Genomic DNA, 15,812 nt, shown 5'->3' on the forward strand with positions numbered 1-15,812 from the left:
TTTATTTGCTCATTTGGTCAATAGTGGTCGATCGCCGAAAAAGCTTCTAGTCATGCTAAGAGCCGGACTTCATCCCCTGTCGAAAAGGCGTATGCAAATGCGTATCTCTAAACATCCCAACCGCATTCTCCAACCTCCTAACAAAAATCCCCTCTCTAACCTCCCCCTCAACACCCCCAAAAGCTCCGTTCGTAACAAACCCCAACATCCTCCTCACCTTATCCGACATCCCCGCCTCAACCTCCGGTCGAATCGACAGAAAATTATTCTCTTGCTGCCGAACAAAACTCCGCATAAAAAACATCAAAATCACAGGTCTCTCACCCTCGCTCATCCGGTTCGGCCCAGTAGCATGCCATAATCGACTCTCAAACACCAGCGCCGTACCAGCCGGACCTTCCGCCGCGATGGATCCTTCAATAGAAAACGGATCGTCGGGGGCAAAATTGCCCAAATGACTTCCAGGCCAAACTCTCGTGCCACCATTCTCCGCCGTAACATCTTCGAGAAACCACATGATGTTCAACCCAAAATACAGATCTCGAACCGGAGGCTGGATTCCGACTTGATCGGTGTGAACCATCATCGGGACGTTTCCGGGTCGGGCGATGTTGGCGCTATAACTGTGGATTAAGAAGTAGTCGCCTAACATCTCGGGGACGATGTCGTCGATTAATGGGTGTTCGAGGAGGTGGTGGAATTCTGGACCTTTGTTGATTAGGGTCCAGATTCTTTGGTTCACGGCTTTGGGACCGCCGTCGTGCTTTGAGACTCCGGCGTTGATTTCGCCGGCGGCTTGTTGTTGGAGTGCGGAACGGAGGGTCGAGATTTCGTCGGGAGTTAGGGCGTTGGAGACGAGGCCGTATCCCCATTTCTTGACGTCGGAGAGGGCTTGTTCGATGTCTTGAGTAGGTTTGGGGAGCTTTTCAGAGGATGGGGCTGAAGGGAGGTTGGTTCGATCGACTGGGCAGAGGTAGTCGGCGAATTTTACGGCGGTTTTGATATCGCCCTTTGGAAGTGTGGTTTCGTCGAAGAATCCGTCTTTGAAGAGTCCGTAGCGAGGTTCGAGCTTGCCTTCTACGAATTGTTTGATGTATTCTGGTTTGATTTTGACGCTGCAGGCTGGTTCTTCGTCATGAGAAGAGGTTAAGACGGGTTCTGAGCGGGCGTCGAGGTAGAGAGGTCCGGACTCTAGGCCGATGTCGAGCTTGAGTATCGCGTTCAAGGGCGACATTTTGGGTAGATGTTCCTTTACCAGAGCCAAAGCTCGCTGGGACTCATTTACTTTCTGCCGTCGCTTGTATGTCGATTCGGAGGCTCCGTTGATGACATTTGCGTGGCCATTCTCAGGCGATGCGAGGATACCTGGAGCCATCGTGCTGAGGGCAGCCTGAGTTCAACAAATTCGTCAGAAAGACCGATGTGTCTTCAACTTGTGAGTCTGGTGCTAAGGATCGTGCAGAAGTTCACCTCGGAAGATCTCATGATATTGTGTTGAGATAAATAATGCTGGATAGAGAGCTGGCAGCTCACGTTGCACAACCGCATCGAGCGGAGAAAGCTCTACTCGCTTGTGAACATCGTGCGGGGACGACAGAAAGGAGCTCCAAGGTATCTTGTGAGAGTAGTACTTGCCATTCCTCAAATGGTAGCTGGACAGCCGAGCGACGATTAACCCCAGAGAGCCTCGGCGATGAGGATCTTCAAGATCATGGCCCAGGAATCGGCTGCGTTGCCCTGAATGAGTCCTAAGCAGGTGTTCAACAGTGACAGCCAGGCCAGTGCAGATACATTGATCATCTTTCGAAGTTTCAGCAGGACGCACTAATGGAAGGATGATTCGTTCCAGGTAGGAACCCACCCGGGTCTAAACGGGTGGTTCTACGGTACCGTTCCTGAAGATTCCTTGTGAATCATCTTGGGGATTTCTACATTGGTGCCGTCCCTGTGAGAAGTTACATAGTGCGCCTCGGCGTAAGGCTCCGAGTAATGTTTTTTTGTTTTGGATGTTTTGGTGTGACTTCCCAATTTGGACGCGCAGCATCATTCACTCAACGCTCACACATGCGGACCCACCCGCGCCAGATTAGCGCATAAGTAAAAGTTGAAATTCAGTAATAGCATCCAATCACAGCGCAAGTCTTCCCCTTAGTCACAAGATGACTTCGAGCTGCCCGAAGTTCCTGCCTTGCATCAATGCGCAATCATGCACCTCGGTCACATTGATGATTTTGAGCCAGGGTGTCCTTCACAGGTGCGAGACTGTGATTGGTGTTTCTGTTTTGTTTTGCTTTTCCAAATCTTGCCAGTTCACCAAGCGGGTTTCGAACCCCCAGCCATTATCTTTTTTTTTTAATTCTTGTCTTAAATCTTGCCAGATCATTAAGCACCTCAGCCATTATATTTTTTTTAAAAAAAGAAATCTGTCGCAAACATGAGCTTACTTTACCGTCAGAGCAAGCTGCTGCTGCGCTGAGAGCTCCGTATGAGATGAAAGTCGAAGCGCGTGGCGCTTTGCTTGACGATAAGCCGGTAATATTCGCAAAGGCTTTGCCAACATCATGCGAGTGAGTGAACCTCCGCAGGCCGATCACATGAAAAGGGGAATGCCTAAGCTTGTCAGGTCGATTCTCTTCTTTCCCTTGCGCACAACTCACCACTTCAACTCCTCGCCGCGCCGCAGCCCACAATGACAAAGCATAGCCCCAGAAAGCGCCGCAGCAAGGAGTAAGATCGAGCGTTCAATTCCGGCCTGGCGCTGCAATGTATCTTCTTTCTGGTGATCACGGCACTCCACTACACGTACGTCCTCAAAGCCGGTACAAACAACCAAAAATCCAGGATAGCGGGAAGGAGGTGGATGCGAGCATCACGCCGTCTTGGATTGTATCGATACAGATCGTCGCAGTGATGCCGCTGTTCCATCAACTGTATGATGTGTAAGTGCCCGACCCCGAGTCCCTTCGCATCTGCTGACACTCACGGCGATAGCGCTCGACTGATCCATGGCGCGCGGCGTGATAGACTCGACTATTCCACCTGTCTCTCCTGGAAAGTCGTTGGAAATTTCTGCAATCGCATGGTGATCTATCTCGTCTGGAGTTGGTCGACGACCCGGCTCCTCTGCCGCTATGCGGCCAGTCTGCCACAACCTGAAGCGCCGCTTGGAACCATCGGTGACGGGCAGACGGACCATGCGCTACAGTCTGCAGCTTGGCCTACTTCGTGATTATGAGATTCGAACAGCCAGCTTCTGGTATGATGCTACGCAAGATGTCTCCACTCTGGGAATTTGCAAGACCGGTCTTTGGAGTGATGCTCCGCAAGATGTCGCAATGCTTGGATTTTGCAAAGCACACTTTCAACATGATGCCGAGGGAGAAGCGTGAGTGACAGTCATCAACCTGCGTACGCTCCGAGCATGCTCGGTGCCGGCGACTGTTGGGAAGGTGTAGATGAAGACGAGGAGAGCAGCCAACGACCTGTCGCAGGAGTGCGCGCCAGACTCTGAACCACGAAAAAGCGGCCTCGACAGCTAAGGAGGCGATACGAGAATTTTCAACTGCTCAAAGAATGAGCGAATTTTGTAGTATCATGGGCGATAGGAATTGAGCAGGCTCAAGATCAGGATGCATACAGGTACTGCAACGAGGAGGATATACTTACAATGATCCATCGCCCACCCTCCATCCGATCATTTCACTTCACAAGTCCATACTCCTTTAAACTCGCCGCACTACTCAAAATCGCTTCCTTCGCACTCCTCGGCTGCCAGCCCAGCAGCTCCTTCGCCTTCTCATTCGAAGCCGGCTTTGCTTTACCAAGCTCCGGAGCAACAAGAGCCACAGCATCATCAAAATGTCCCATAACACGCACCACGAAGCTCGGGATCCTCCAGCTCGCCACTTTCTTACAATCCCCATCCGACAACCCAGTCCTAAGCATCTCCGCCACATCCTTGATCCAAACAAATCGATCATCAGATTGAGCAATAAAGCGTTCCCCCTCCGCTTTCGGATGTTTCATCGCGAGAAGATGCAAATCCGCCACATCGCGTACATCAACCACACCTAAACCCAGATTCGGAATTCCCGTCATAGTGCCATTGAGAAGGCGAAGTGGAAGGTCCAAACTCGCCGCAAGCTTCGAATTCAAAATCGGACCGAAAATCCCACAAGGGCAGATGACACTCAATTCCATTTTCCCGCCTTCTTTCTCTATGAAATCCCACGCAGCTTTCTCCGCGATGATCTTGCTTTTCTGATAGGCGGGGGCGCGATGATGTGGAGTTTTTAGGTTCGCCCAGTCTTCTTCTGTGAAGGGATCATTCGCTGCTCGAGCGTTGTGTCCGAAAATTACGGCAGCGAGAGAACTGGTCACGACAACTCTTTTGATTGTGCCCGTCTTCTTCGCGGCGCGTAAGACGCGTAATGTGCCATCTCTTGCTGGGGCGATGAATTCGTTTTCGTCTTTCGGCGTTACTAACGTGAGAGGAGAGGCTACGTGGAGGATAAAGTCACAGCCAGCACAGGCTTCTTCCCATCCATCGTCTTTATTCAAATCTGCCACGAAGAAGCGCACGCTGTTCGCTTCAGAGGTGGTCGCGCCGCCGTTTCGTAGAGCTTGTCGGATGCCTGTGGATTGCTTGAGATTGCGGACCGTCGTACGTAGTCTGTAGCCTTGCTTGAGTGCGTGGAGGATGCAATATGAGCCTAGGAAACCTGAGCCTCCTGTCACAAGAATGGTCTCGTCTGACTCCATGGAGTTGTAGAGGGAAGGAGGGGCTCAGGGCGAGCTGAAACAGCAATTGGTGGATTCATGAGGACCTGTTGGTTCGCATGTGAGCATGGGCAGGGAGCCGTACTTTTATGCTTCAGCTTTCATCAAGACGCGTGGTAACTAAATGCCTGCTCGCGGAGACAGGCATGGTGCTATTGTTAGGATATCCAGGGTTACGTGAGCATCCGTGCTGGCTACGTCGTTTGGGCATCCCACAAGACATGACAACGATGCCAGACTGCTAGGCATGATATATACAAAGGTACAGCGTATCATGACAGGAAGATGAAGCTGGAAAGAACGGAGGTGGAGAGAGGAAGGGACGCTAGAAATTGATTAAATGAACATTAATATTGATTCAGGGTAATGAAAAGTGGAATGCGCGGTGCTGTTCAGGTCACTAACTCACTATACCAATCATACATATCGTGCTTGTAAGATTACTATATCATACACATATCCACAAGATGAAAATGCTAGGGTATCTCTATCCCAACCACGCCACGCTTTCGTAACAACTCCTTTGCAGGATACCCTTTTCTTCGCACCCATTGTGCAAACGCCACGCTAACAAAACCGAGAGACTTGGAGGGGAAACTCGAACGAGCTACTCTCTCCCACCACTGACGTGCTCAAAGAAAGCCATGCCAGCAGCCAAACAACCTCTCCTCCTCGCCTTCGCCGCGAACCGCAGATTTTCAATTGCGACCTTCTCCTCCCAAATCGAATCATGCGAAGTAAAAGTCGCGACGGAAACACTCCCAAAACTAACCGTCGGTCTCAATGGCGGTCGAGTCGGAATCACCGGGTAGTCCTTCCGTTGTTGTTGTTGTTGCTCATATGTTCCGGAAGAGTAGCCGAGTCTCTCCTCAGTTGAGAAAACTGCTGAAGCCATTTGCGGTGACGGGAAGGTCTCTCCAGAGAAAGAGACATGCCTTGATCTTCGACGCAGGGTTCTTCTCGGGAGGTAGGCTCGACTGAAGTTGATCGTGGTGCGGAACGGATCGAGGTCATTGAGGGTGTTCGGCTGCGAAGACTGTTGGGCCAAGAAGTTCTCTGAGGAACGGTGTGATCGAAGCGGGTGCGGATGTGGTGGTCGTGGTGTTGCTGTTGGTTGTGGCTTGGCGATGAGGGTGCTGTCTGAGAAAGGCATGAGAGGCATGGTGCCAGTGGGAAGGATAGGCGTGGACAGAGGTGATCCATTAATGGTCGCCAAGTGTGTTTGTGTGTGTCAGAGATGGCGGTGTGAATCGTAATGGTGTGGCTGAAGTCCAGGTAGTGGTTGTGTTTGATGTTGTTGTAGACCAATGAGCGTGGAGAAGATCGACTTTGTGGTGCTGATCGAAGGTGGTGCAAAGAAGGGACGGGTTGGACGGGGTACATAGATATATCAGAAAAGAGTCGGATCTCCTCTCGACGAGAAGGAAAAGGCTTACCGAAGAAGTGGTCACAGGGCCAGATCCCAGCTTACCGTGCATCGCATGATGAAGAACCATGTCAACGTTGCTATGCAAAACTTCGGCAGCGGTGATAAGGTAGACAGAAGTGCATGAGATCCAAGTTCCGGGTAGCTGGCGAGCTGGAATAAAGTGATGTGGCTGCAGATCGTGTTCCGGAGAGGGTCGCTTAAGGGTCTTGGTGAAACCAGTTCCAGAGCTGATCATCACATCAGCCACCAGAAGGGGTGAAGGGGTATAATAAGCGATTGAGGCTGTTGCCTTTCACGGAGCGACCGCAGAGGCGTTCGTCACGCAAGCTGGACGATAGCACGCCAAGATGAACGCCGGTGAAGGTAGAGTCGAGATCTATCTTCTTCGACAGACGTTGCATGTCCATATCTTATCATTCTTATAACGCCATGGGACTGTCTCACAGGACATCAATGCTTCGTCGGTGCGTTCCCATGTTCTACCCACAGATATTGCGGTGGGCCATTCAACCATGTGCAGAGCTATATCTGGTACCCACGAGGTCCAATGATTTTGGGGACCCAAACCCGAGTTCCAGGATGAAGAGAGAAGATGATGTCGCACCGAGAATCTGGTCCTGTCGTGACACCAGCACGTGTAAAAGTGCATGGCCTGCTCGTGGCGTTGAAGTGGAAATGAGACTCCAGTCAAAACAGGCAAACGGATCATCGGAAAGAGCGATGGCGATAGGACCCCTGCAACAGCCACGTGCGAGGAGTCCCCGTCACTTGAGGGTTCTACAGTACAACGTGTGCTTTCGGCTTGGAGGAGACGTGAGTAATTAACTTATTGCGAGGATTCATGATGCCATTTGCGATGGCCCACGTCTCTGCAAGTGACGAAGAAGATTCCACAGCTACATCTATGTGATATTGATCACAAATATAGTGGTGGTCTTGGCTACATGGCATACATTTGCGCCTCACGACAACTTCCTCTTGAAGCCATATATTCACGATCCCCCGCATCCATCATCTACTCTATTTCAAAGTAACCAGCTCCTCGGCGCTGGTAGGATGGATAGCCACACAACGATCAAAGTCCGCCTTCGTGGCCCCCATCTTAATCGCAACCCCGAATCCTTGCAGAATCTCATCCGATCCCGTTCCCAAAATATGCAGACCCACAACCTTTTCTTCCTTCCCGGCACAGATGATCTTATACGCCGTCGGCCCTTTGTCGTCTGCCTCCATCATCGAGTAGTACATGCCTGTGAAGGAGGTTTGGTAGATCTTGATGGCATCGTCCCCAAACTTTTCCCGTGCCGCGGGCTCCGTGAGACCGATGGTGCCGACGACAGGGTGAGAGAAGACGACGGATGGGATGTTTTCGTACTCGAGCTTTGCGTCCGCTTTGCCGCCGAATAAGCGATCTGCGAGTCTGCGGCCTGCCGCAATGGCTACGGGTGTGAGTTCGTAGCCCTTGTCGCAGACGTCGCCGAGGGCGTAGATGTGGTCAACATTGGTGTTCTGGTAGTCATCGACTGTGATGTGGCCCTTGTTGTTAAGCTTGACTCCAGTCACATCGAGGTTGAGCTTCTCGATTTCTGGACTTCGACCAATGGCCCACAGCACGGTATCGATGTCCAGAATACCTTCTCCGTTGGAGTCCTTGTAGTGCAGCCTCTTGGAACCAGTGTCAAGCTCTTCCAGTTTCGATTGAGATGAGTTCTTGTGAAGGATGATTCCCTGGCGCTCGTACTCCGCCACCACCTTCTCTTGAATCATTGGGTCAAATGTCCGCAAGAACTTGTCGTGCCGAATGAACAAGTGTGTTTCCGTACCAAGTGCATGCAACATGCCGGCCATTTCCACTGCAATGTAGCCACCACCCACAACTGCGACCTTCTTCGGCTGCTTTGGCAATTCGAAGAACCCATCAGATGTGATACCGTGCTCTGCACCCTCCACAGGGGGATAGTTCGGGTGACCACCCACTGCCACGAGGATCTTCTTGGCCTTGATGTCTACCTCGCTCTTGTCATCCAGCACAACTCGCACGGTGTGTGGGTCCTGGAAGCTGGCGAGTCCGTGTAGGTATTCCACCTTGTCATTCTTCAAGTTCTTCTCATAGATACCATTCAATCTCTTGACATACGCAGCTCGCTTCTGTGTGAAGGTGGGCCAATCGAATGGTGCAGTGGTCTTCACACTGAAGCCGTAGTTATGGGCCTCCTTGATGGTCTCTGCCATCGCCGCAGCGCTCCATGTAATCTTCTTCGGCACACAGCCAACATTGACGCATGTTCCTCCCAGACGATCTACCTCCAGAGCAATCGCCTTAGCACCATACATGCCACTGGCTCTTCGTGCACTCGCCAGTCCACCCGATCCGCCACCAATGACCAAAAAATCGCATTCTTTCTGTACAGGCGCCATGATGGGCGATGAAGAGGAGAAGTGGCGTGAGAAAAATCGGAGCCGGTCCGTGGAAGCCGTCTCGAAGGCCTTTCGAAGTGGTGCGGATGCAGTGGTGAGGAGTCGAAGGGGTATTGATTGAGACACTTTGTCAACTTGCGAGAGTGAACCGTCTTGAGGCGAAAAAAGGACGGCTAATTACATGCGGCTCAAGATGACGTCTGATGCATCAACAAATCGCGTGCTAGAAACAGCTCTCTGCAGTAGATTTGGAGGGGTATATACACAGTTGCCCCAGTGGCCGGACACGGGAGGAGGAAGGTCAGAAGAGCCGTGTTGCTGTTTGGAACCAAGCCGGCCGTATCTGGATCTTCTCCTCAAGCTGTGACGGTCTACTTTGTCCTTTCCAAATGTCTTGTTGCCGTGTAGAGCGCTCAGTGTCATTCGTTGTGGCTGTCGATGAGTGATTACAAAATCGAAGGAATTGCGTTTGAAGATTTCGTCATCAAACGCGCCAATGATCTCAAACGCCGAACGCCGGAGCCGAGTCCGCCACTTCACGTCAGCAAGATTCCTCAGCATTCACATGAACAGGAGGTGCAGCGTGTATGCTTTTCAACAATAAGACCCCAGTGCATATTCTGCTGCAGTACACAGCATGCCAACGATTAGCGGCAGCGTTCAAAATCCAACTCCCATGCCTTGATCCATCAGTCGTACCCTTTAACGCCGTGCAGATGCAAAACATAAAGATCCGACAATCGTAACATCAACATACATCGAGAACAGGCTTAGCCACTGCACATGATGCAGGCCTCCGGGTTCTCAATACTGCACGCTAGGACAGCCTCGGCGTAGATGTCGCCTTCCCGGTCATCGCTCGCCTTCTCGCCATCCTCTTCTTGTGCAGACTTGGCCTTGATGGCAGGCTCTGGCAGCTCTTCTTGCTTGGGAACAGCGCCAAGGCCATCAGTAGCAAGTGTCTCTGGACTGTCGCCTTCGTCAATGTCAGCCGGGAAAGGTGGATTCACGACGGCGGACGAGGTTCTGCCAAATGTCCTCTTCGCCTTTGGCTCTGGTGGAGGCGTGGGCGAAGGAGTAATGACATCTTGAGGAGCAGCTCGCACTTCGTTCGTCTCTTTATTCTCCAACATTGGCTTCGGCGATGGCGAAGCAGGCTTAGCAGAGCTGACTGCATTGTATGCACCAGAAGCATTGCGCTTCTTGGCACCCGTTCGGGCGATGTTAGTATCGGCGACCTTGAGCATCTCTTGATCGACAGTGAACTGGATTGGTGCGGAAGCAGCCATGGTTCGGAGGTAGTACATGCCAGTCTTGAGACCAAGCTTCCAGCCAGTGAAGTGCATGCTGGTGATCTTGCCCATGGTGGGCTCCTTCATGTGGATGTTCAAGCTCTGAGACTGATCGATGAACGCACCACGATCAGCAGCCATCTGGACAATAGTTCGCTGACTGATTTCCCAGACAGTCTTGTACAATGCCTTGAGATCATCTGGGATGTTTGGAATGCGTTGGATAGAGCCACCGTCTGCGATGATTCGGTTCTTCATGTTCTCAGACCACAAACCACGGTCGACGAGGTCCTTAAGCAGCCATGGGTTGACAACCTGAAACTCACCAGCCAAGACACGTCGGGAGTAGATGTTGCTAGTGTATGGCTCGAAGCACTCATTGAAGCCCATGATCTGAGAAGTGGAAGCAGTTGGCATCGGAGCCACGAGGAGGGAGTTGCGCACGCCGTGCTCGGCGATCTTAGCCTTGAGAGCGGTCCAGTCCCAGAGATCAGTTGGAGTGACACCCCACATGTCGTATTGAAGTTCGCCCTTTGATACCGGGGAGCCTTCGTAGGTCTCGTATGGGCCAAGCTTCTCGGCCAGCTCACAAGACGCGGTCAAGGCGGCGTGGTAGATGGTCTCAAAGATCTGGATGTTGAGCCGACGTGCCTCAGGAGAGTCGAAAGGCATGCGAAGAGCAAGGAAAGCGTCAGCCAGACCCTGAACACCAAGACCAATGGGGCGGTGACGGAAGTTGCTCTTTCTCGCCTCTGGCACTGGATAGTGGTTGATCTCGATAGTCTTGTTCAAGTTCCTGGTGACCACCTGGACGACTTCGTGAAGCTTCTTGAAGTCGTAGGTCTCATTCTCAATGTCAACGTAGGTCGGCAGGGCGATCGAAGCAAGGTTGCAGACAGCTACCTCATCTGGAGCAGAGTACTCAATTATCTCGGTGCACAGGTTGGAGCTGCGGATTGTGCCAAGGTTCTTCTGGTTGCTCTTGCGGTTGCAAGCGTCCTTGTAGAGAATGAATGGACCGCCGGTCTCAGTCTGAGCCTCAAGAATGGCATACCAGATCTTCTGTGCGCGGACAGTCTCGCGACCACGACCCTCCTTCTCGTACTGCTCGTAAAGCTTCTCAAACTCCTCGCCATAAACATCGGCGAGGCCGGGGCACTCATTCGGGCACATGAGGGTCCATTCGCCGTTCTCCTCAACACGCTTCATGAACAGATCTGGGATCCAAAGCGCGAAGAAAAGGTCTCGAGCGCGGACTTCTTCCTTGCCGTGGTTCTTGCGGAGGTCCATGAAGGCAAGAACATCGGCGTGCCATGGCTCAAGGTAGATGGCAAAAGCACCAGGGCGCTTGTTTCCACCCTGGTCAACGTAGCGAGCAGTGTTGTTGTAGACACGGAGCATAGGAACCAGCCCGTTGGATGTGCCGTTTGTGCCTCCAATGTACGAGCCAGTCGCACGGATGCGGTGGACGTTCAGACCAATACCTCCAGCGTTCTTGGAGATCATGGCACACGTCTTCAGAGTGTCGTAGATACCCTCAATGCTGTCATCCTTCATGTCGACCAAGAAACACGAAGCAAGCTGAGCATTAGGCGTACCAGCGCTGAAAAGCGTGGGCGACGCATGTGTGAAGTACTTGTTGGACATGTAGTTGTAGGTCTCGATAGCGGCCTCAATGTCCTCGCCGTGAATACCCACAGCCACACGCATGATCATCTGCTGTGGTCTCTCAGCAACCTTGCCGTCAATGCGCAGGAGATACGATCGCTCCAGAGTCTTGAAGCCAAAGTACTGGTAGTTGAAGTCACGGTCATAGACGATAGCTGAGTTGAGCTCATCAGCATGCTTCATGACCACGTTGTATGTGTAGTCCGAGATCATAGGCGCAGCTTTTCTTGTCTTTGGGTTGACATAGTGGTAGAGATCTGAGACGACAGCCGAGAATTGCTTCTTGGTCTGCTTGTGGAGGTTGGAAACTGCGATACGCGCGGCGAGGATGGCGTAGTCTGGGTGAGTGGTGGTCATGTATGCAGCAGTCTCGGCGGCCTGTGATCAACGTCAGTAACGCTGCTAAAGTGGTTGCATATGAGACGCGTCGCGTACCAAATCGTCGAGCTGGATTGTGGTGACACCTTGGTAGACACCGTTGATGACCTTCATTGTTATGGCCGTGGAATCGACGTGCTCTGGGTCGAGGCCATAACAGAGCCTGGATACACGGGCTGTGATCTTGTCGAACTGGACGCGCTCTTTGCGGCCATCTATATGGGTGTCAGCGGAAGTCGAGAGGTGATGGTGGCGTCTTTGTCTGCCAGCAGTGGCAAGGCGTATGATGTTCTCTGAGACTGGGCCCAGGAAATATACGTATATGCTTGATACGTACCGCGCTTGTAGACGAACATGATCGTCTGTGGCAGCGAGGTCTCTACCTCGAGCTGTACTGGGTAATGGTGCAGATTGCTTCAAGCACAGCCTCCTGGTATGATGGTTCGACAACTCAAGCACAATCAATGCCGCTTGAGGAGAAGTTGTTAGAGGCTTGGGAGGTTGTTGTCGAGTGAAGCAAAGAGTGGTTGGTGCGATCCGGTGCACAGGAGGGGACGGCAGGCAGGATGTTTGGACCAGACGCGCTTTCCAACGCGTAAAGTCACGAAAAGTCCACGGCTGGCTAGTGGTTCCACCGTTCCAGCGAAACAGCGGCATCGGCGATCGGCGGATGACATAATCGAAAGGCACGTGCGCTGACTAGAGAATTTCTCGTCCAACGCGCTTCTCCGAGTCTCCAATAATATCGACATCCCATCGTATGACATTGAGCGGCTGAGTGTTCTTGCCGCGCTCAAGCTACTTCTGAAGCATTGCAAGCACCTCCTTCTACTTCCAGCGACCACGCTTCCTTTCTCTGGCACGGCAGAAACCTGCAACAATGGAAATGGTCGTTGAAGCGGTCCTGGCAACGATGACAGCTTGGCTAGAGAGAATTTTCCTGGCCATCTGATTGTAGTATCTGGCTCTTTCGAAGACTCGGCGACCTCGATTCTCCTACAGTCACGAGTTCAATTTGTAGCCAAGAACGAATCAAAAGGTCCGCCCGGACCGTCTCACTCGTGTTGCTGCATCTTAGCCTGGCTTTGAGGATGTTGCGTCTAATTGCTGAGATACATGCCATTCTGCACGATAAAACCTTGCCGGTAGAGATGAGTCGACTTCAGACATATCAAAGGAGATGAAAGGGAAAAGAAAAGGCTGAGTTTCGAAACTGCAATCATTGACTTTATATCTGATGCGCCTTTCGACACCCTCGTATAGCAGGACAAGGAAGTGAGGTTGCCTTCGTTGCCCTGAGCGGTATTTCTCAGCACAGCCGCCTTGTCTTGTTCGGCGATATCATCATACATCGACATGTTCGGTCGCTGAACCAAGAACACACTGAAAACCTAGTCCTGCAGACACTCATGGAGCACACTCTCAGTGATAGGCCTCAACATGCTGGTAACACACCCTCCAGAGAACGGCCTCTTCATTCTTCTTTCTAAGCTACTAACGAGGCGGCAACCAGTCAAAGTAGCCATATCCCCTGTAATAACTCGTCCGCTCGGAGCGTTCGTCGGCAAAACTGGGATGTCGACTAGAGTGAGTAATCTGATTGCACGGAACGATCAGATTTAAGCCGTGCGCTGCATTTAATAGCAATTCTTGCTCCACTTCAGTTCGTCGGACTTAACCTAGGACTTCGTTAAGGGGATCAACCAATTTCCTACCAGTCTTAGAAGATTGCCGAAAATAGTGAACGCAACGCGGAAGTGCACACAACCCTTGTCTGCGCCTGAGGGCCAAGAGCCAGGTGGATCGCATGTAATCAGACGTCGATCCCGTTTTGGGATTTCGTAGGTGATGAGGCAAAGGCGATTGACTGCTTCGTCGAAGAGGGCTTTCATGCCTTCAGCGTTGAGGTCTGGAGATGCTTGTGAGGACATTGGTCCTTGATTGCGCACTCCGTGCTCGACACATTTGCTAGAGAATGGATGACAAGATCGTTCAAAGTTCGCAGGAGCTGAAGTGTTGGCAATGGCAGGTTACAGATGCTTGTCTTGGTGAGAATGGACAGGCTAGGAGAGTGTCATATTTATGAAGGTCCGAGATGGAGCGAGAGTGGTTGTGAGATTCAAGTGCATCTTGGTTCAGTCCTACGCGGTCTTCGCGGAAGGTCTCAGTTCAAGTACCCGTGTCTCACGACTGCAAGAAGAGCAAAGCATGCGCCCTTGCAAGATCAGACAGCCATTCCTCAAGCCCTGTCTCAGGATGAATGAGGCCCTTCTCAAAGAACACCTGATGAACCTCCTGCGAAATATACGTGAACCACACGAACGTCCAAACATATCCGACAACCCTCTCAAACCTCGTCACAGGCGCTTCATGATTTCTCCCACCGGTCTCACGCCATACAAAGCGCACGCCGTCCTCTACCGTAATAAGGACAGCCTGACTCATAAAGAAGCGGAAATTGCCCATTTCGTCGGGTCCAGCACAGAAAGAGTACCAAGAATGTATTACGAAGCTTATAAAGAAGCTGGCGTAAAGCTTGGTGTATCTTGATGCGAAAGTGCCTTTCTTGAGTCCAAGAGTAGACACGAGGAGACCACTGTAGACCTCGAATGTTCTTCGGAAGGATTGGTGCCAGACTTGTCCCCAGGTTCGTCGGACTGACCATGCATTACCAACCCTGCCGAAGAGTGGTGGCCATTCAGCAGGTGAGCAGATGCCAAGGAATGTTGCGATGGCTGCGGCGGTTGAGTACAGCATTTTCGAGCTGTCCCACATGCGCATCTGACATGACCAGATGAACGTTGCCTCGATTGCAAGCGTGTATGCTAAGCTGCCATCGCCATCGTTGGTGTTACGTGTACGTAGCGTGGCTGAAAAGTTGATGAGGTACATTTCGACTGATCTTCGAATCCAGAGCTTGACTACTCTCATCAAATGGCGAGATGCAGCTTGCCGGTTTGTGAGACCGATGTCCGGGTTCGACGGGACCTTAGCGACTTGCCAGTTCCAGCCGATACCTCGCCAAGATGAAAGCAGCGCGCAAGCCCAATAGAAGCGTTCTTTATATGATACGCAATCTTCGAGTGCTACGCCTTTGATGCCGTGGTTCTTGAAGGTCTTGACTGTTGTGCTCGGACCTGATCGTGGTCCCTTCGGACTGTTCAACAGGCGTGCTTGTCGACCTTGGAGAGTCCCGATAACCATATGGTCGGTGAAACTCAGGAAGGTCAAAAGTGTGATCAGACAGACAAAGTAATCGTCGCTGATTGAGCCGGTAGTATATACGATCCGAGTGAATGCTAGGAAGAGAACGATAGGAAAGATGAAGACAACACGAAAAATCCCATCAAGCTGCGCCGTGCAAGATCCCAGGCAGATCGCTATCATGAGTGGTAGATGCCATCGCGGTTGCTGAGGCCTGGCATCGTAGTCAGGCAGATAGGGGGATAGCCGGGAGCTGATCAGATCTCTCATGTTTCCTTCGTAGCTGTGCTTTCTAATAGAGCCTTTGAAAAAGGTTGCTGTTCTGCTTGATGGCTACACGCTGCGGTGAGGTGTATATGCAAGATCGGATGATAGCTTGGTCAGCGCCAGCCTCCTCCAGCAAGCTCTACTCAAGAAAATGTAGGATCTGCATCTTCTTGGCGCTCGCAATGCCCTGCTTTGTGCGGACACACACCTGATTAGCCACTTACGAAGCGCTCTCACCTGTCCTCTCTGCTCGTCGCGTCACAAGCATGAACTCAAAGAGTGTCGCAAACAATACCTACTCTATGTGGCGTCCAATCTTGGCGGCGCACGTGCAATGCTCAGCGCCAAGGAGCGTATCTCTGGAGGCAAAATGTCAT

The 15,812-nt window shown here is 51.8% G+C and overlaps 6 protein-coding genes across 6 annotated transcripts; all 6 read right to left on the reverse strand.

The window, feature by feature from the left end:
* Positions 1 to 106: 106 nt before the first annotated feature.
* Positions 107 to 1,282, reverse strand: MYCFIDRAFT_111312 (uncharacterized protein; the record flags this gene model as incomplete). Its single annotated transcript, XM_007927305.1, has 2 exons — positions 107 to 367; positions 743 to 1,282. Coding segments are annotated over 2 exons (801 nt in total), but the record flags the coding sequence as incomplete, so codon positions are not given.
* A 2,417-nt stretch (positions 1,283 to 3,699) lies between these two features.
* Positions 3,700 to 4,761, reverse strand: MYCFIDRAFT_41794 (uncharacterized protein; the record flags this gene model as incomplete). Its single annotated transcript, XM_007926030.1, has 1 exon — positions 3,700 to 4,761. One exon carries the CDS (start codon positions 4,759 to 4,761, stop codon positions 3,700 to 3,702), a length of 1,062 nt encoding a protein of 353 aa, XP_007924221.1.
* A 625-nt stretch (positions 4,762 to 5,386) lies between these two features.
* MYCFIDRAFT_83037 (uncharacterized protein) lies at positions 5,387 to 5,941 on the reverse strand (the record flags this gene model as incomplete). The annotated part of the gene is made up of 1 exon (XM_007926182.1): positions 5,387 to 5,941. The coding sequence occupies one exon, from the start codon at positions 5,939 to 5,941 to the stop codon at positions 5,387 to 5,389; it is 555 nt and encodes a 184-aa protein (XP_007924373.1).
* Positions 5,942 to 7,098: 1,157 nt separating this feature from the next.
* On the reverse strand, positions 7,099 to 9,055 carry MYCFIDRAFT_53160 (uncharacterized protein). Its single transcript, XM_007926096.1, has one exon. The coding sequence runs from the start codon at positions 8,624 to 8,626 to the stop codon at positions 7,229 to 7,231; it is 1,398 nt and encodes a 465-aa protein (XP_007924287.1). The 5' UTR covers positions 8,627 to 9,055; the 3' UTR covers positions 7,099 to 7,228.
* A 160-nt stretch (positions 9,056 to 9,215) lies between these two features.
* On the reverse strand, positions 9,216 to 12,320 carry MYCFIDRAFT_214917 (uncharacterized protein; the record flags this gene model as incomplete). The annotated part of the gene is made up of 3 exons (XM_007927306.1): positions 9,216 to 11,964; positions 12,022 to 12,179; positions 12,302 to 12,320. The coding sequence occupies 3 exons, from the start codon at positions 12,318 to 12,320 to the stop codon at positions 9,397 to 9,399; spliced, it is 2,745 nt and encodes a 914-aa protein (XP_007925497.1). The 3' UTR covers positions 9,216 to 9,396.
* A 1,532-nt stretch (positions 12,321 to 13,852) lies between these two features.
* Positions 13,853 to 15,703, reverse strand: MYCFIDRAFT_83040 (uncharacterized protein; the record flags this gene model as incomplete). The annotated part of the gene is made up of 3 exons (XM_007926183.1): positions 13,853 to 14,027; positions 14,153 to 15,226; positions 15,660 to 15,703. 3 exons carry the CDS (start codon positions 15,701 to 15,703, stop codon positions 13,853 to 13,855), a joined length of 1,293 nt encoding a protein of 430 aa, XP_007924374.1.
* Between the last annotated feature and the right edge of the window lie 109 nt (positions 15,704 to 15,812).

Source organism: Pseudocercospora fijiensis, assembly GCF_000340215.1.
Source record: "Pseudocercospora fijiensis CIRAD86 unplaced genomic scaffold MYCFIscaffold_3, whole genome shotgun sequence".
Lineage (NCBI taxonomy): Eukaryota > Fungi > Ascomycota > Dothideomycetes > Mycosphaerellales > Mycosphaerellaceae > Pseudocercospora > Pseudocercospora fijiensis.